General features: G+C 51.6%; 1 protein-coding gene across 9 annotated transcripts in view; it reads left to right on the forward strand.

Annotated features, from left to right (window-relative positions):
- ALPK2 (alpha kinase 2) overlaps positions 1-18202 on the forward strand; it is a 118043-nt gene extending 99841 nt beyond the window's left edge. For all 9 annotated transcript variants that reach the window (XM_058691952.1, XM_058691955.1, XM_058691957.1 and 6 more), the window contains 2 exons: positions 3968-4016; positions 16794-18202. In XM_058691952.1, coding sequence (XP_058547935.1) covers positions 3968-4016; positions 16794-17022 — 278 coding nt within the window. In that variant the 3' untranslated portion in view covers positions 17023-18202. The remainder of the gene's footprint in view (positions 1-3967; positions 4017-16793) is intronic.
- Positions 18203-20236: the final 2034 nt, after the last annotated feature.

Below are 20236 nucleotides of genomic sequence, written 5' to 3' on the forward strand. Positions count from 1 at the left end.
GTGGAGGTGAAGCCAGTGTGCACGGAAACAGGGTGAGGGCACTGGGTGGGGCAGGAACGGCTTCTACCACAGGGGGTTTCCTCTTCCTCTTCCTTTCCAAATAATCATGCCGTGAAGAAAAATCCGAACTATAATTGCATGCCCGCTGTAGGTCAGACGTGGTCACACACGAGGATCTCAAGCTCTACCTAGATCCTGGTGCTAAAGAGCGAGACCGCGTCTCGGTTCTGTCCCCTCCGCCCCCCGCCCGCCCCCAGCTCGCTAGCTCTTAGCCTTGGGCAGATTACTTACCTCTGTGCCTCAGTGCTTTACACGTGGGGTTGTTGTGAGCATTAAATAGAATAGTAAACTTTTGGCACAGCACTGCCGCACCATAAGTGCTCCCCATTTATTTTAACTTTTTGTTTTGAAATAACCAGAGACACAAGAAGTTGCAAAAATGTTCAGAGAGTTCCCCGTGTGCCCTTCACCCAGCTTCACCTACTGTTAACGTCTTACGTGACTCTCGTTCAGTGTCAAAACCAGGGGACTCGCACTGGCCCAATAGAATTAACTAGGCTATGCACCGTGCTTGGAGGTCACCAGTTTTTGTGTCTTCATTTTTTCTGACGACTTTTGTGCCATCTTCATAATGACCCTGCAAAGCACATTATGATCCCATTTTGCAGATGAGAAAACAGAGGCTCAGAGACGGTGCTTTAATTGCCTGCTGTCACTCCGCTAATAAGCAGAGGGGTCCACGACTCCACCCCTGTGATTTCTGACTCCAAAACCCAAGCTCTTTCCACTAAACCACAAATCTACCAATTTGCAAGAGATTTGCAAGCGTCTCCTGATGTTAAAGCTTCCAGCGAGGAACTTCTTGAAGACCAGCTGGGAAATGCAATGCTACAGTCTCGCAGATGGGGCCAGTCTGCATATTGAAGGCAGTCATGTCTGCTCACTTTCTGAAGAGACTTCACTGCCACATGCACACACACGCACACACACACACACACATACGGTCTTAATACACAGCTATCTATTCTCATTAGACACTGGCTGTGCAATTCTTGATGGCCCCTCCATCTTTTCTCCTTCAGAGTTAATTTCGCGATAAATATCGTTCTTCTGGCGAAAAGCAACACCCTGGAGCTTCATGCACAGCTAGTTTCGCTTCCAGGCACTTGTAAACAAGTGTAGTGAAACGTTACGTCTCTCTGTAAGTGACATGTGCGGTTTAATGTGTTGGCACAGTGTATCATAACAATGTTTATTTACTCTCTGCTTCTGAGGAAAATCTCTCTCTAGTCATCATTGCTGTGCACAAGGTAGCACATCCATTTTCTAAATAACCTGTGCATTTTATAATTTTACTGAGACACTGGAATTAGGATGGAAAAACTAAACAAAACCCCAAGCAAACCCGAACTCAACTATTACCTTCTTGGACTCTTTTTTTTTTTAACGTTTATTTATTTTTGAGACAGAGAGAGACAGAGCATGAATGGGGGAGGGTCAGAGAGAGGGAGACACAGAATCTGAGACAGGCTCCAGGCTCCAAGCTGTCAGCACAGAGCCCGACACGGGGCTCGAACTCATGGACCGCGAGGTCGTGACCTGAGCCGAAGTCAGATGCTTAACCGACTGAGCCACCCAGGCACCCCACCTTCTTGGACTCTTAAAAGCTATCCCCTGCCTGGTTGGGCTTGCTTGTTGACAGGATCGCCGTGGGTCCTGCCAGCTTGGGAGCCAAAGTCCCGCCTGTGATTTGGTCTTGGGATCTGCCCGCTGCTGGGACCAACCACTAAGGTTCCTAGGAAGCTGTCGCCCAAAAGACCCAAGGACTCACGTTCTGGAGAACAAATTTCTGATGCCGCCTACTTCCTTCCTTCCACCGGAAACAACCTGCAGATGACCGCTATCCCCAACTGGACTTCAAATTATTTTCCTGGAGACACATGGGTTAGCACATCATTAAACCGAGAGAGAGAGAGGTTTCCTTTTCAAAATTACATTCTGGTTTTCTAAACTGTAAGTGACTGCTGGTGATCGTGAGAGGCAGGAAAGGCAATGCCCAAGTTCAAGGACCCTTGTGCCAAATAACTTCTTAAAATTGGCCCTCGGTACAGCGCGGAGCTGTGATTTTTAAATACGGCTTTCCCCAAAAACAAGATATCCAAAGAGGGTTTTTACAATTTGGTGTCTTTATCTATCTATTTATTTATTTATTTATTTATTTATTTATTAAAAAGCACAGTCCCTGTAATAAAGGCGATGTGCAGCATTTCTACATACGTTCTAGCTGTTCGCAGCTTTGAAAGAATGAGGTGAAGTAGTCGCCGGCTGCGAAAGAGCCTTTGAACTTGCCCGCTGGCTCTCCCAAAGTGCCGTGTCTGATTTAGCTCACAGGTGCGCTGCAGAAAAGCGCGTTGCGTCTGTCTGCCTAACCGGCCTGAATAGCAGCATGGCCTGGATTTCTGCCACGCTCCGGGCACATGCTACTGCGTCAGAGCATTAACCCATTAGGTTTCCTTTCCCGGGCCCCAGAAAAGGGCGCTTCGGGGAGTCGAGACCCACGGAGCTAGGTTGCCATCACGTCTAACCTCAGGGTTGGCTTCGGAGAAGATGGTTGCCTGTTCCTTTGGCCACAGCCCAGACTGGTTTCCGTGTGGCCGGGCCTCTCAGTGGGCAGGGCATCTGCTGGCCGTGGGGGATACAGCACTCACAGGCCTGGATAGGATAAGAGTTAGGGGCAAGAGAGGAGGAGGCAAGCCAGACAGACTGGTTGGTGGCACCGTGGACCCTAGGCCCTGCCATAGAAGGCCTGTGACTAGATTGCGTGAGTGAGCGTGAGGAAGAGGTCCGCTAAATTGGACCAAGTGCCCGTAGCCATCAGCCTAGAGAGACAGTGGCTGAATTGGTTCCTGGTGTGGCAGGGAGAGTCGGGAAAGGCCAGAGGCCACCCACACTCCGGGCACCGGAAAGGGGCGTCTTCCTCCAGATCTGGGAGAGGTTGAGGACATAGAGTGAGCCGGGCGTGCTCACTCCACTGCCTCTTGTCTGGGGAGATTTGTCCCAGAGCGTGCCTCTTCTCCACTTCTGTGTGCTTGGATTCCAGCAGGGATAGTGTGGCTCTTTGCTGAACCAGAGCGGAAGGCTCCGGCCGCCGTTCTGGTTGTTTGGCTTTGGCAGCCGGCCCTGCCAACGGGCGAATGGAGAGAGGTTAGGAGAAGCGTCAAAGGGTTGGGCCACGGGTGACACACGTCAGCATCTCCAGACCAGTGGTTAAAAGCCTCCACGTAGCTCGGGAGTGTTTCCCCCAGGCCTAAAGCCAACTCAGAAAATCTTCTGTCCTCAACTGGGAGACCATCTTAATGGAGATGGGAAATCCCATATCTGGAGCTGGGCTTTGAACTGAACAGATGCCACCTTGAACTTTCTCACTGCCGACCTCACCCCCCCCCCCACCCCGGCCCACGCCCACGCCACCTGCCATTGCGCACGGGCTTCCACTTTCGGTTTAGAAGTGGAGCGGACCGCAGCCCCGACCTGAGCATTTCTGGGCAGAGAGCTCCTGGGACAAGTGACAAGTCCGAGAGTCCCTCAGAGCGCTACCGGCCTCCCTCCTCCAGCAGAGGGCGCGGGCCGGGTGGACAGAGGACATCACTCCCCCAGCCACAAAGGGCTCAGGTGGCCTGGGGCGGCAGACCCCACCATTGGTTTCCACGAGACACAACTCCCCTCAGCTGCCGTCACAGACCTGCTGTCCTCCATTGTCATCCCACAAAGCCCGACGTATGTCTGAAAGGCTGTCAGCCTCGGCAGAAAGTGGCCTTTGCTGATGGAAATGAGGAGGAAAAGTGTGTTACGTAGGAAAGAACTTGACCGTGAGGCTGTCACTACCCCTAGCCCCGGAAGAGGTGGCCAGTCCTTTCTGAGGACCCCCGTGAAACACAAATCCCATCTCCGCTCTCTCTTCCTACAGGTGTGGGAATGAAGTTAACTGACGTTGGCATAGCAACACTAGCAAAAGGGTGAGTAGAAAAAAAACCAAGCACGTTCCCTTCCACCCCGGGGTTCCAAACACCTGCCGGGCACACATACTGGGGAGCTATGTGGGCAGGTAGGTTTCTTGTCCTAACTGTGGATGATAGATGTTCTCGGGGTGAATTCAATTCACTTCTGTCCCTTACATAAAATATTTATGGACTTTGTTCTCGCAGGGAAACACATTTGTTTCCTAACTTTGAAACAAACAAGAACTCTGGAAATGCACTTCAAGATTAATTACTAACAGGACCGCGCCGGCGGGGGTGGGGGGGGGTGGGGGGGACCATGCCAGCATTATTGGGATTTCTTTCAATTATGAATATTCCATTTTTCTACCTTTGATAGCTTCACTATTAGAAGCCTCTTAAAATTTTTTTTTTTGTACTTGAGCGCAGTGGATTCGATTGGCATATTTTTAATGTATTTCCGTTCTCTCTTATCCACAAAAGCCCTTCAGGCAACTCCCACGCTTTCCTGGTGGTGGTTTCAGGAGCACATGGCTGGGGGAGAGCAGTGATGAGTTACTTTGGTTGTGGTGATGGCTTTGTTTTCCCAGTTTAGTGTGGGGTGTTGCTCTGTCCAGTGTGGGATATGCCCGGTCGGCCCTGCAGCATTTTCCCGGGTCATCTCTTGAACCACTGTGCCTTCTCTCTGCTTTGAGCGACCGCCATTGAGGAGAAAGCAGGCTCTTTGTGGTTCTTGGTGAAAATAAAGTTCTGGGTTGGAGCTACCACGGTTTTGGCCCGCCCCTGCTGTTCCCACGCACGGAGACTGTTTCGAGGAGGGAATAGACGGCAAGTGACTTTAGAAGGGACGCATGCCTTGGGTTTTGTTATTGTTCAGGTATGGTGATGCCAGTCCTTTTCTAGATTGAAAAAGAAAACGATGGCCACTGAAAAGGTTTGTTGCCCACGGTCCCCAAGAGGGCCAGGCCCTGGGGTCCCCACAGGGAGGCACCACGGTCAGCCAGGAGGCAGAAGGAGTGTGGGGAAAACATGAGCCACGGCTTTTAGCTGGTTTTCCGGGGAAGGAAAGGGCGAGGCAGGGAAGGCAAGCTGGGAATTGGCTGGTTTGAAAAGCTTCAGTAGGCTCGGGGTCGGGGAGGGGGCTGCCCTAGTTGTCTAGCCCCTGCCCCGGCGCTAATATAGGGCAGGTATGAGACCTCAGTAGAAGAGGTGGTGGGAACAGGGGTTTTAGAGAGAGACTTGGGTTCAAATCTTGCTCATGCCATTTGCTTCTGACTCTCCCAGTGCTTCTTGTATTATAGGCATTTGTCTGGCCCTTGGGATGGGGGACCTACATCCTGGTTTGCCTGGGACAGTGCAGTTTTTATGCCGGCTATCCTAGCATCCATCTAGTTAGTCATTTTCTCCTGGACAAATTTCCCCATTTAGAAAATAAATTACGGGTGCCTGGGTGGCTCAGTGGGTTGGGCGTCCGGTTTCGGCTCAGGTCATGATCTCGCGGTTTGTGGGATTGAGCCCCACGTCGGGCTCTGTGCTGACAGCTGAGAGCTGACAGCTCAGAGCCTGGAGCCTTGGAGTCTGTGTCTCCCTGTCTCTTTGCCCCTCCCCCACTCATGCTATCTCTCTGTCTCTCAAAAATAAATAAAATATAAAAAAAAAATTTTTTTTAAAAGAAAAGAAATTATACCATGCTATTTATAAAGGGACTTCTCTGGACCTCAGAAGCATTTCCTAAGTAGGGCAGACCCCATGTTCTCTGGGGGACACTGTAAACTCAGCATCATGCTCACCTGGTTTGAATGCTGAGTTCTCATCTTACCAGCTATGTGGTCACGTGACTTTAAATTCTGGAAGCACTGATCTACAGGATGGGGACACAGGATGTCTTGAGGATTCCCCCTCCTCCCCGCACCCCCCCCCCGCCGTTAATCGACATCCAGGCCCTGAAGCTCGTTATGCAGGCGATAAACATTGGTGATAAACATTGGTGTCCTTTCCCCCTCTTGCCTCAGCCTGACACCAACACCAATGCTGACACTGACACTGACATCATACCATTCTTTAGAACAACTTTGTACCAAAACAAAGCAGAAGTTTCAAAAACTAAGACAAGCTTAAGAGCGTGATTATTTAAGACATCTTTTAAAAGCGTCTTAACAGTCTCCGGGAACTCATTGCACGTTTTTCTCCTAATTTAAAAAGAAATCCAATCCCTTGGTTTTGTTCTCTAATGTGACTTATCTGGCCCGGGACAGCTGCCCAAGACCCATTACCGGAGCTGATGGCTGGAGCCCAGAGCAAAATGTCTATAAAGTATCACTTACGGCCTTCCCTCCCAAGGAGTGGGAGGAGGTGGGAGAGAAGGGAATTCTGAGAGCTTTAGAAGGGATATTAGATCATCTTGTCTGTTGTTTTTCTGAAACTTTTCTGTAAACTTTTCCTAAGTTTGCAATTTCCACCCCCCACAAGAAACGTTTCTTAGAAGCCCGGTTTAAAAAACTGATCAAAGGGGGACCCTCGGAGTGTAAGGAGTGGTTGGGAGTTCTCTTTGGAGGCCCCTCGGAACCCCTGTGCTCTGGATTGAGAACCGACAGCCACATCCTGCCTCCTTACTTCCCAAGTGAGGAGCATAGCACTGTGTGAAGTAAGGCTCCCCGAGGAAGAGGGGCAGACCCTCAACATTTGGAGCCGAGATTCAATTGAAGAAACGCTCCAGTGGAAGCCGGTGGAAGCCCAGGCTGCCAAATGGAGCCCAAAGCGGGGAGACTTGGAAAGGGTTCTGATTCTGAGGCAGCTCGAAGACAGGCTGAGAAGGATCCAGGTGGGAAACAGTAGCAAGCAGGGAGGAGAAAGTTGGGGAGCATTGCAGAGGCCAGCGGGCCTCCAGAGAGCAGGAGGGACGAACGGTGGCCGATGACATGCTTTTCTTGATTCACAGCAAGCGCCCCCACGGGCTTAGTTCGTCCATGCTGGAAAGAGAAGAGCCTGGGGAATGGGCACGGTCTTAAGAAGCGGTGTTCCGTGTAGGCGGCCTTATACACGGTCTTTAATCACGTGAGGAAGAACACAAGGCGTGGGTGGGAGGACTGCTGAGGCCAATCTGACTTACTTTACAACTAATTAATAATAATGAACAGGGGCACCTGGCTGGCCCAGTTGGAAGAGCCTGTGAGTCTTGATCTCAGGGTCGTGAGTTCGAGCCCCAGGCTGGGAGTAGAGATTACTAAAAACAAACTTAAAAAATTTTATTTTTAAATAATAAATAATACACCGTATTGTTTAGAACAGAAGAAGATCTCCCAAATTTAGGGCCTTTTTCTGGCCAGCAGTGGTCAGGGTCTTTTGCGGGAAGAGAAGCCATTGTGGCATTTAAAGAAAATAGTCCCTTATGTCTCAGTCTCCACCGTATGCACGAGTGAGGCAAGGGCAGAGAGCGAGGGAGGCACAGAATCTGAGGCAGGTTCTAGGCTCTGAGCCGTCAGCACAGAGCCCGAGGCAGGGCTCGAACTCAAAAACTGCAAGATCGTGACCTGAGCCAAAGTCAGATGCTCGACCGACTGAGCTACCCAGGTGCCCCGTGACTTACTTTTTTTAATTCAGCTTTGCCTGGTAGTATGGCCCCTAAAGCAGAAGTATGTCCTATCTCTCCTGGGAGCCAGCGACGGGAACATGTGTGAAAACGCATCACCTGTACCTCAGTGCCTGTCATCTTTCAGCAGTGGCGAGTGCGAGAACCTCAAGTTACACAGCATGGCAAACAGCACGGTCACAGCCTAATAAGCCATTTTCTAGGCAGACCCCGGATACTGACGGGAGAGTTGAACATTTTTCCGATTTGAAATTGCTTCGCCATGTAGAGTTCTTTGAAGGGGAAAATTAGGACAATGCCTAATTCTGTAACTGGAGAAATTAGTGGAACCAAAGCAAAACCAGTGCCAACCAACGCTCGCAGGGGAGCAGACCTGCACGTGTCACACAGTCTGTCCTGCGAACACACCCCCCTCCCCAGCCAGCAGCTGCTGAATTTCTGGGGAGATGGCGTGATTGGGATTAGCCACCAGAGGGCACCAGAGCCAATATGTTTTTCAACCCTTTATAGAAGGCTCAAAAAAGAAACCCAAACTCATTTTTATGTTGCCAGATTGAAGTAAAACAAAGAGTACCCTGAGCAGATTTCTTCCCAGTTGGTAAGCATTGAACCAAAATCGGTTTGATATGAGTAGCCACAAAGGACAAAGGACACTCCCCAGGGGGACCACCAGTTAGCTATCCTGAAATGTGTGGCGATGTCCGGTGTCCCTGACATGGAAACCGAATTCCGGAGACCCTGGACAGAATGGCAAATGGCTTGCTCCCTGCGGAAGGGCAGTAAGGACCTAAACGACATGGTAAGGAGCATGGTAAGGACAGTTGCCTGGAGAAAGCAGGTTCTAAAGATGTCATTGTGTCCAACTCTCATCCTACAAGCCATGAAAAAGAGGAGAGACAAAAAAGGACTGCCACTTTCAGTCGGGCTGAGTTCCAGAAAAAAAAAAAAGGCTCTGCCCTCACTGCCCACCGTGAGCCTCGTGTGCCCATGGGCGGTCGTCACAAGTCTGGGACCCCACTATACCTGGAGAGAAAGGGGCAGTGCAAATTTGGGATTTGTATTCAATAGGATTTGTATTGAAGATACACAGCTCTACGGCAGGCTTGTGTGCACACATGTGCACGGTGTGTGTGTATGTGTGTGTGTGGTGACTCCAGGCGGGCGCATGACTCTGCCAGGAAGGGAGGAAACCAAGGGACTTGGGAACAGAATTTCCCGACATCATGTGAGTGCTTCTCACAGCAGGGCTGTGGCTGTAGAACCCACACGTTCTAGCTGACTGGCCAAGGCGGGCTTCAGAGGACAGCCTTTCAGGTCTGAGGGACCTGAGAAAGGCGCTTTGCCCCCTGAATGTCCGCTTTCCCCCGTTGCCCTCCTTGTCATCTACCCTGGAAGGCAGTCTGCATCCCATCTCAATCTGATCAAGCCATCTCGCGGTGGAGCCGGTTGGCCAGTGGCTGGTTTGTTTGGCCAGTCTTGGCCATCAAGGAGGTCTGGGGGCCCACGAAGGGAACATTTACCTTCCCCTCCCTTCCACGATTTTGGCAAGGCATTGCTACTAGCAATGTTCTCGGTGTGAGTTCAGAGTCTCCTGGACCCAGGAGTCAGCAAGGACACACCCGTTCCACGGAGTAGGAATAGCGTGGCAGCTTCCTGGTCTTTGCCCCAAAGTCTTCCAGATGACAGTACAGTTGGAGTTGGGGGGTTCTTCCCATGCCTCGGCACTACCCACCCCCTCGCCCCGCCCAGTCACCCCCAGGACCCGAGGACCCACAGCCAGGCTCCTCGTCCTTTGTCATCCAGCCTCAGAGGCACGTCTGAACCAAAAGACCATCTGGAGAGATTGCTGGATGTGAGATCGGCGGCTGCAGGACAAACCTGGGAGACGGTAGGAGGGAAATGGAAGATGACGCAGTGAGGGCCGAGAGGGTTCACAAGCGCCTGACACCAGAGGGCTGGAGGAAGCCCAGAACTGTCCGGAAAGGAGCCACCAGCGCTCTCAGGAAGGTCCGAGCAGAGCACAGCGGAGCTAGGTTGCCCGAACCGAAGAGGGGGCTGCGCAGAGATGCCACGGACTCAAGTGTGTTAATAGAAGAGAAGACAGGAAGGCTTCTAGAAGGTAGCTGGAAAAAGGAGTGGTGTGTGTGTGTGTGTGTGTGTGTGTGTGTCTGTGTGTGTGGCCCAGAGAGAAGTAAAGAACGAGGGGCTCACTGTGGACTGATAGGATTTTGGGGCTTGTCCCATAAAGAAGGTCCCTCGGTCAGCGCTGGCCGGTCCTGAGCACACTCAGTGTGGCCGGCACTCCCCCCTCCTCCTGCCCCAGGCATCTGACGGTGAAGCCCTGATCCCCTTTGGCCTTGACTGCCCAGCCCCGTGCCCTAAAGAGGCTCCCCCCTCTGCAGCTAAAATGGGGGGCGGGCGTTGGGAATCCCAGCTCTGGGGCTGAGGACGGTGGCTGACTCTCGGACCGCCTATTTCATGGCTGTCTTGCCTCCAGTGTCCCCTCCTTGGCCTCTGTGTCCCGACTTCAGTTTGTGTCTCAGATATTAAGGAGAGGACTCCATGCTTCCTCCACACCCACGGGGACGAGACTTATGGTCTCCAGAATGGAGCACGGACCATCACGGAGGCTCAGTTCTCCCTCGCCTCCCCAGGGCCCCGGCCCTGCTCCCTCTTCCTCGGGGATCACAGCCCAGAGCCCCTCCTGGTTTGGGCATGCCTTCAGAAGCAAGACAGCAGGAGCCGTGCAAGCGTGCAGGGCTTCTGAAATGCCCCTGCCAGCAGAAGCAGAGAACCAGACTCGTGGGCTGCATTTGTCCTCCTGTCTTTACGTTTCCCCTTTTTTTTTCCAGCCTGGGCAGAAGTCAGAGAAGTGCCAGGGCCTGTTTCCATGGTAGCAGCCCCCTGCTGTAACTGGGGGCTGAGGGAGGGGCCGGAGAGGAGGCGTGAGGGCAGAGAGTGGGCAGGGGGGAGCAGTGGGGGCTGGGAGCCAAGGGGAGGAGCTGGGGTGGGTTCTCGGGGATGTGAGCAGCCCTGTGACCGAGGCTCTGACTTACCCTGGGGGCGGCGTGGGAAACTGCCCGACACGGGTGGGGCGCAAGGACAGCCACAGGGAGGCTAGAGCCGTAGCAGTGGTGGCCGGACCAGGGTTTCCATGGTGTTTGTGGGGGTGGGGTGCAAAGAGCAAGGGAGGAAGGTCAGCTTGTACAAGGCAACCTCAGAATGCAATTTGTATAGAAAACACAGATTTGGTTACATTACAGCATCCCCACCCCCCAAAGAGCTCAGTGACTCTGACAGAAGCACTTTCAAAGGGATCTATGTGCTGTTAAATAATCTCGGGAAACCCTGGGTTGAACAAGTGTAGGAGGTTTCTTTGGTGTGAGGCTTCATAGGGGTGTTTAAAGAGCCAACGTGTGATTGGAAGGCCCGCGGGGGCAGGGAGAAAGATTATGCAATATTAATCACAGCGCTTATGCCACAGGATTATTTTCTATTTCAAAGCATCTTGTGGGACTTACTGCTCCATATTTTGGGAAATGCCGACCCACGGCAAAAATCACATAGCATGGCTCACGGAACCTTCCAGAAATGTCCTCTGGCCTCAGCTCTCCTCAGAACACCTGCCTTGCTGAGGACATCCTCTGCCTTAGCACCTTTGCCCGTGCTCTCCCCTCTGCCAGATAAACCCCAAGCCGTTCTTCCTGTGTGAATCCTTCTTAGGACCCGCCACGCAGTGGGAAAACCCCCATCTCTCAGGTCCCTGGAGCTGTTTATCACGGCATAGTGTAATTATTTGTTTATGGGTCTGTCTTCCCTACAAGAGGGCCAGCTTCTGGAAAAGCTGAATCCTTTTTAATCCCCCTGAAAGAAAAAACGAAAGAACAAATAAAGAAATGGAGGGTGTTGATGGGAGTGCAGGAATATTAGATGGTTCCAGAGTGGGGGGCTTCCCAGGGCCCCTCCTTTTACATGTAGATGGCAATCTGTTCCACCTGTTCATAAATCCAGCCCAGGCTTTGCTGTATATATACACACACACACACACCCTGAAACAAAAGGTTTATTTCAATTCCTCACCCCCATCTTCAGCCTGAATTCTGTGTCCTTGTAGTCATTCCCTATAAATTAAAATTTTCTTCAGAAAGGATATCACACTAAAACTTCTGTTGTAAAGAGTCTCTGCCTTGCTTCTGCAAAGCTTAGCAACGAATGGCAATTCAATTCTATTGCTCTTCCTTGTCCCACCGAGTTTTCTTTAACGGATCCCTTCTTAAGCCAGACCAAAAAAAAAAAAACCACCTTAATTTGTTCAACACAGCCAGATCTGGAAGTTTCTGCCACTTGGCTCCACCCGCTCCCCCTCTCCAGGTGTGTTTGGAGGCAATAGGAGGCACGGGGGAGCCGTGATAAGCTGAGAGAGAAGCCGACCCTGCCGTCAGTTGACGATTTTTGCATGAGCCCCTTGTCAAGATGAGAGAAGACAGGAATAGTTTTTCAGCAAGCAATCAGACTAGCCTGGTTGGCAACACGTAGTGAGGACTGAATAAATCCGTGCCGAGTCAGGGCAGGATTGTAGAAATAGAGAGCTTCCTAGCCCCTCCAGAAGCAGGCTCTGGGATGTTGTATGGCCCAAGTTTCAAGGACAAACGATACACCTGTGTCCCGACTTAACTATGAAGGCGCCGGGGCTCCTGGGTGGCTCAGTCAGTTGAGTGTCCGACTCTTGGTTTCAGTTCATGTCACGATCCTAGGGTCATGGGATCGAGCCCTGCGTCCGGCTCTGCCCTGAGTGTGGAGCCTGCTTAAGAATCTGTCTCTCCCTTTGCCCCTCTTCCCCTCCCACACGTCGCTCTAAAATAAAAAATAAAAAAAAAAACTCTTAAAAAATTAATTAATTAATTAAAAGGTGTCTCCAAGGTCCAAAGGGGTGGTGGACTTGAGGTCTTCATGCTTTAGTTTGTTTCCTTACTCCTTGGGATTCCTGGACCAGTGGCATCAGCAGCCCCTCAGAATTCATTAGAAGTGCGGGAGCTCAGACCCATCCCAGACCTTCTGAGCCCAAACTGGCATTTAAAAAAAAAATTTTTTTTGATGTTTATTTATTTTTGAGAGAGAGAGAGAGAGAGACAGTACGAGCCAGGGAGGGGCAGAGAGAGAGAGGGAGACACAGAATCCGAAGCAGGCTCCAGGTTCTGAGCTGTCGGCCCAGAGCCTGACGCGGGGCTGGAACTCGCCAGCTGTGAGATCATGACCCGGGCCGAAGTCGGATGCTCAACCCACTGAGCCACCCAGGTGTCCCCCACACCGGCATTTTAACAAGATTCCTGGGTAATTTATATGCACCACCCCCATCCAAGGGGAAGTTATTTAAGAAAAGGCCCCACTGAGTGCTGTTCAGTGGAAGGAATTTTTGGTTCTTCTTCTGGAGGCAGTGAGGGAGGACGGGCAGATTAACTTAAAGTGATGGGCTGGAAAATTACACTAACTTGAGGTTACGGATAAAAAGACCCAGTGAGTAAAACTGCACAGAGCTAAGCTTTCTAACAATGGAAGCGTGGGAAGTTCTATGAGGTGCTTTATCCCGTTGCATTGGATTCCCAGGGCCACCGTAACAAATGACCAGAAGCTGGGTGGCTCAGAACAACAGATATTTATTCTCTCGCGTTCTGGACGCCAGGAGTCCAATCCCAGTGTCAGAAGAGTGGGTTCCTTCTGGAGGTTGTGAGGGAGGATGCACCCCACGCCTCTCTCTTGGCTTCCTGAGGTGGCGGTCAACCCTTCGCATTCCCAGCCTTGTGGACGTGCCTCTCCAGTCTCTGCCTCTGTCATCGCACGGTCTTCTCCCTGCGTGTCTGTATCTGCTCTCCCCTTCTTACATAGATGCCCATGATACTGGGTTAAGGGCCCACCCTACTCCCGTGTGACCTCATCTTAATGACATCTATACTAACCCTACTTCTTTCTTTTTTTTAGGGCTTATTTATTTTTGAGGTGGGGGAGGGGGCAGAGAGAGAGGGAGACAGAGGATCTGAAGCGGGCTCTGTGCAGACAGCAGAGAGCCCGACTCAGGGGCTCTAACTCACAAACTGTGAGATCACGACCTCAGCTGAAGCCAGATGCTTAATCGACTGAGCCACCCAAACGCCATATTCTGAGGTTCTAGGAAGGACGTGCCATTTGGGGGAGACACTGTCCAGCCTTGTGCATCTGTCTAACAAGATCAACGGCGGTGAGTGCAGTGGGGATAATGCTGGAGAGATGCCAGGGTATTTCAGATTCACGGTCCCCTCTACTCCTCGTGGCTTGTGTGGCGTGGAAGGCGGACCACAAGCAGGAGAACCTGGACACCCCATTGCTTGGTGTCGGAGGAGAGCTTGGTGTCCTTTGAAATGCTCTGGCTTAATTGATCTCGGAACACAAAGGATGTGGCCTTGTTTCCTTTTAAGGCGTCAGCGATGGCTGTGAGTTTGAGAGAACCAGAAGTCATGGCCGAAGCCCATGGTCTCATCCCTGACTGAGACCATCATCACGTTGAGAAAGGGGAAAGATTTTTAATTCTGTGGATGCTAGGTAGCCAGAAAAGGTCTACAGCTGTGATAGGCGAGGGATGGGAGTTCATTATTGTGTGACGTGCCAAGTTGATTGTCCAAAATTGGACCAAGAGAGAAAGGGAAGTCCCGAAATGTGATCTGGAGGCCCCCTTGGGCCAAGGTGAGGTAGCTCTGGGGACGGGGCTTCTATCCACCTGTTTTCTTGGCCTTTATTGAAAAGCCTCCCCTGGACAGGTATGTCGGGAATCAGGTAGTATCCTGGGAGAGATCACAGTCTGTGCGGAGAGGTGAGGCACACCCTGAATTCTGAGAAGTGGATGTCGTTCTCCTAAAGATGGAGGGAAGTGGTTGGAGGTGTTTCTCCTCGCGGTGAGGGCGGGCGCAGGGAGGACTCCACGAGAATGCACTTGAGCTAGGGCTTTTGGGGAGCCGGGGGCGGAGAAAGACCGGGGTTCCTCGACTGAGCAGAGCAACCTTCCCTGTAAAGCCTCACCATTGCCCACGGCGGCTCTTGTGACATCCAGCGGTCCCTGCTGCCCTACTCTGGCTTTCCGTGAAGACTCTAAAGAAAGAGGGACAGGGGCGCCTGGGTGGCTCAGTCGTTTAAGCGGCCGACTTCGGCTCAGGTCATGATCTCGCGGTCCATGGGTTCGAGCCCCGCGTCGGGCTCTGTGCTGATGGCTCAGAGCCTGGAGCCTGTTTCAGATTCTGTGTCTCCCTCTTTTTCTGACCCTCCCCCGTTCATGCTCTGTCTCTCTCTGTCTCAAAAATAAATAAACGTTAAAAAAAAATTTTATAAAAAAAGAAAGAAAGAAAGAAAGAAAGAGGGACATAGAGGAAAAGAAGGTGCCAGATTTCCGGGAAGAGGTCTGGGCCCTCAGGGGCTACTGGAGAGGACAGACCCTGCTGGGCTGCCCGAAGTCCTGCTTCTTCGTCCACACTCAGTCTTTCCCATTCCAGAGCATGGGAACCATTATAAAAGGGCTCGCTTCGTACCCAGCATTACACACTTGGCCGCCAGACGACGCTTAAGAAGCGACAATCGAATTTTCTGGGAGGTCCCGGGGTGAGTTAGTGATTTTTCCCTGCAGAGACTAGATGTAGTCTGAGTGTTTAAAAGCCTCCGGGTGGCCTGAGACGGGTGGCCGTGATGTGTTTCCAGGGATGTGCTTCAACAGGGAGGCTGCCCCTGCCCATGACCTTCCTGGTTTGTCTGAGGCGGGAGGCCTCCCTCCAGCAGGAGGACGGGTTTGGCTTTCCATCACGTCTGATGAGCACAGGCCCACGCGGCCTCGCGGCCTGCCGGGGGTGCTCAGGCGCCAGAGAAATGCAGTGGGGCTGACATTTCCGCCTGTCACGCCATGTCCTATGGAAGATAGAGATGTAAAGATGATGAGGTTAGCAGTGGAGAATTTTCCTACCCTGCTGGATTCAGCCCCTGTCTTGAGCGGACTTTTTCTTCCAGGAGGGAGCTTGGCTTTTAGAAACCAAGGCATTTCTCACAAGCAAAAATGGACTGCGGGTTCCTGCAGGGGGGAGGGGGGGCAGAGCGTTCCCTCGCAGGGAGGAGGAGGAGGAGGAGGAGGAGGAGGAGGGAGCAGGCTGCGTTTACAACAAACTGGTCAAGACAGAGCTGCTCTGGTTCCAGAGATGAAAGGAACCTTCCACTCCCCTAAGAGCTTCCAACCCGGTGTGGATTTCACGGGGAAAAAGCGCACAGTCTCGGTCCCCATTCATTCCAGGTTTCCTTGACCTTCGTGGTTTCTACCAGCAAATGAAAGAGGCCGGGTTTCGTGTTTGTCCTATTAATCAGCCGTGGCCAGAACTGTCCCCCAGCCAGCAGGGCCCGCCGTGAAAAGGGCCCTGGGCTTTGTCGAACACGGGCTCCACCATCACGGTCTCAGACGCCTCCATCATTTTTGAACGAGGAGCCCATGGTTTCCTTTTGTTCGGGGGCCTCACAAATCATGCCGAACGTTCTGTGTGCCGGGCTCACCCCCGCTCCCCCGTTTACCTGCCTCATCCTTCAATGTCGGCTTCCACATCCCTGCCACGGGACGGCCTGTGATGATATTGGTCATGACAGTAACTCGGCCCATGAGTTCCAGCCCCACATCAGGCTTTCTGCTGTCAGTGCAGAGCCTGTTTCAGGTTCTCTCTCTCTCTCTCTCTCTCTCTCGCGCGCTCTCTCTCTCAAAAATAAATGAAAATATTTAAGCAAGAGAAAATTCTAAACTAAATAATGTCTTCCAGCCCCAACGTTATAGAATTTTTTTTTATTCAGAACCTCTGGGCGGGATAGGGTGGCTTTCAGGCTACCAAGAGATCTAGTTTTTATCAAGATGGTCCAGCACTAGTTACTATGACTAAAAGAAAAAGGCAAATAGTATGCTGTTTCATTGGAACCGTAAGCATCCAGAACACTTGTACGATCACAGGCCTTTGGTCTGGAATGTGCACGCCTTGGGCCTCGGCCTTTACTTAATCCCACAGGCTTTGTTTCTCCTGTCAATAGTTGTGGCGGAACATTCGGCCATCCTTGCCCAGGGTCGGAATCAATGTGTTTTCCATCTCCCATTAGTTTCCCCTTCGAAGGCTGGTGAAAGTGTCCCGTGTTTTAAAAAGTATGTGTCCTTCTACCCAAACCCACAGGTACAAAGGATTTAAAGGCAACTGTTCCATGACCTTCATCGATCAGTTTAAAGCCCTACACCAGTGTAACAAGTATTGTAAAATGCTGGGCCTGACATCACTTCAAAACAACAGCCAGAAACAGAAGAAGCCAGCCGTCACGAAAAGCAGAATTCAGCCAAACTCCACAACCGCGAAGAAGGTGGTGCCCGGGAGCCCAGAGGGAAAGAAAACCTCGCACCCCCTGTGAACGAACGGCCACCAGCTCGCGGCACATTGTCTTGTGGGCACACGTCTGAAAACGCTCGAGAGAGAGCACCTAGCCTGCAGAGCGCCGGTGACGGTCCCATGTCCGACTGCCCGTGCCCCACGCTGCTCCCAAACTCATCGCCTGCTGTCTTCCCTGAGATGATTTCGGAGCAGGATTTGCGACCAGACATGTGGAGAGGCGAAATCGACGGTCACTCTCAAAGACAGCCCAGCTTTGTATCCACCGGCTTCACGTTCTTTGTCTCTTTGTGTGGGTACACATGGTTGTGTTGTCAGGGACTTGGTGCCCTGTCCACAGCCCCCCCCCCCCATTCCTAACCTTGGGATTTCTAGACGCCTCCAGCTGCTGTATCAACAGAAAACGTGAATTCCTTCATGGGATCGAGTTGTCACGCTAGAGTGGAACTTCCTGTTGTTGCCAGAGGTGACTTCCAACAGAAGGGCCGTTTACCTCATTAGTCGCACATCCGGCTATAATCCTCTGTGTCATTAAATTCACACCCAGAAAGTGGGAGATGCAGAGATTAGCGCAGACCCTTGTTCTTTCGAATTGGTGCCATATTTCACATTCCCCCAGGATTAGCAATTTGGCCATTTCCTAATCAGTGTACCGGAGCACGAAGTATTTGCACCCGTGTTCTCTCCGCATTCTTCCGTCACAGTCTCTGTTCGATAGTGACCCTGCGCTATAAACCCGCGGCTGACCCACGTCGGATCACACCAGAAGGTGGTGTGGAGCCTGCTGGGACCCCCCAGCTCCCCGGGAGCCTGGCCCCTCCCCGCATCCCACAGTCTCCTTTCCTGCTAGTTGGGGTCCTGCCCAGCTGTCGGGCAGAACGGCAGCGACCCACATCAGGCAGGAAGAAATGACATAGAGACCGCTCAGGGATGGTTTTATGCACCCCAAACTGAGAGAGAAAATGTCTGCCTCCCCACTGGTTTGTTGTGGTGGTTGTTAAATTGACAATTTTTTAGAGCAGCTTTGGGCTTCCGGACAAATGAGCGGCAAGTATGGAGGGTTCCCAAATGCTCCCTCACCCCCTACTCCATCGTTTACCCCTGTTACTATCATCATGCGTCAGTGTGGACATTCGTCGCACTTGAGGAGCAAATGTTATACATCATGAGTCATTAAAGTCCACAGCGTACATTAGGGTTCACTCTTCGTACATTCTCTGGGTTTTGACACGCATGTAATGACACATATCCACCATCACGGTACCCTACAGCGTGGTTCCTCTGCCCTACCGGTCCCCAGCGCCCCACGGATCCTTCCTTCCTTCCCCCGCCCCCGACTCCTGGTAGCCACTGGTCTCTCACTGTCCCCATCGTTCTGCTTTTTCCAGAACGCCATCTACAGTAGTTGGATGCTCACAGTGTGCGGCCTTCTTAGATGGTAGATTTCAACTACTCCCTGACCGTACCGTTAGGTCACCTCTGAGCAGCGTCATCGCTGCTTCTCAAATTGCAAGTTCGCACGGATCACCCGGGGCTCTTGTGAAAATGCAGGTTCTCGTTCAGTAAATGTGGGGACGGGGGCGAGGTTCTGCATTTCTGGCATGCCCAGGGGCTCCCCATCCAGCCGGGGACCACACTTGGAGAGAGCGTCACACCACAGATAGAAGGGTCCTGAAATGCCGAGGGGCCAGACCTCCTAGAATTCAAACAACAACGCCCTGTAGGAGCACCAGCGGCCTCTCTGCAAGGATTTGTGAAGTAGCTGTTTGGCCGCAAGGAAGAAACCCCTGGGCGGCACCGGCTCCAGGCCCTGGAGTACCTTGGTGGCTCTCCCCGCCTCTCTTGAGGCCCGTGGGCCTCAACAGAAGATTTCTGGCTTCTTCCGTGCACGGGCATGGGCTTTTGACAAGAAAGAGAGCATGCACGGGAGTTTTGTTTTGAAAAGGCATTAGGAGGAGAAAACACTTCAGTCAGTCACCTGTCCCTTCAGAAAACCCATCTCTAGCCGTCCTTCCGAAGTGATTCCCTGGCTACAGATGAAAATGCTCATTTTACTATCAGGCAGCCTGTGGCCTGCTTTCCCCATACAGATCCTACAGAGGTATTTAGCACAGGAGTTCTAGAAGGTTCCACAAGAGTAAAGAGGCGCAGGGTGCCTTTTGATCAGAATGAGTGTATGTACACACACATACATACCCACCTGAATGTGGGTGTGACCAGAGCCCTCTGAACAGACCACGGTACTTTCTTTAGTAATAATTTGTAATTATAAAAATAATATCAACATAAGTAATAAAGAAAAAAAAATAAAAAATTCTAGAACGGTACAGAATGAAAAATCAAAGTACCCTGTAACTGGCTTCCCCTCTGGCTGGCTTTGAAGTTGAATTTGGAGAGACAGTCAAGGGGAAAGGATCTTCTACTCCCAGACTTTGCAGGTGACAGCTCATGGGGTGGCACCCTCGGATGGAGCTGTCCTGTCCTCCTTTCGTGGATGCTTAGATTTTTTCCCCCCAAAATGCCTTTATTGTTTATTGTAATCAGATTTCATCTGTTTGAAAACATTTGGAGGACCAGGGACAGAAGGGGATCCAGGGCTCCCACGGACAGACTTTGTGGGGTGGCGTGGCCATCTGTCCACCACCCAAACCCTGACCTTCTGTTCTATGATGAAAGGCTGTTTTCCTTGCACAAATAAAGTGAGTGGGCGCTCTTAACACCGAGGATACCATTTTGGGGCCTCAGAAATGCCCACATTCACGGCCATTGTTTTAGCTCAGTTTGCACACGTTGAATTTCTCTTGATTTTCCTATTTGCCTTCAGAAGTGTGCAGTGTTAGGTCTATAAACACAACACTCAACCGAGGCACTGAGCCGGGACAGCCTAGGGGGGCCAGCTGGGGATTTTGTACTCGATGCCTGTGGGGTGGTCATATACATTAAGTGTCTCAAGTTTCCTAAAGGGCTCAACAGTGGAGCTCTGCACCGGGCAAATGACAAAAATGCGCGTCTCATTAAAACGAGATTGTGTTTTCTTTTTTTTTTTTTCTTTTTTTTTTTTCAACGTTTTTTATTTATTTTTGGACAGAGAGAGAGCATGAACGGGGGAGGGGCAGAGAGAGAGGGAGACACAGAATTGGAAACAGGCTCCAGGCTCCGAGCCATCAGCCCAGAGCCCGACGCGGGGCTCGAACTCACGGACCGCGAGATCGTAACCTGGCCAAAGTCGGCCGCTT

The sequence above is a fragment of the Neofelis nebulosa genome, chromosome 11 (genome assembly GCF_028018385.1).
Source record: "Neofelis nebulosa isolate mNeoNeb1 chromosome 11, mNeoNeb1.pri, whole genome shotgun sequence".
Lineage (NCBI taxonomy): Eukaryota > Metazoa > Chordata > Mammalia > Carnivora > Felidae > Neofelis > Neofelis nebulosa.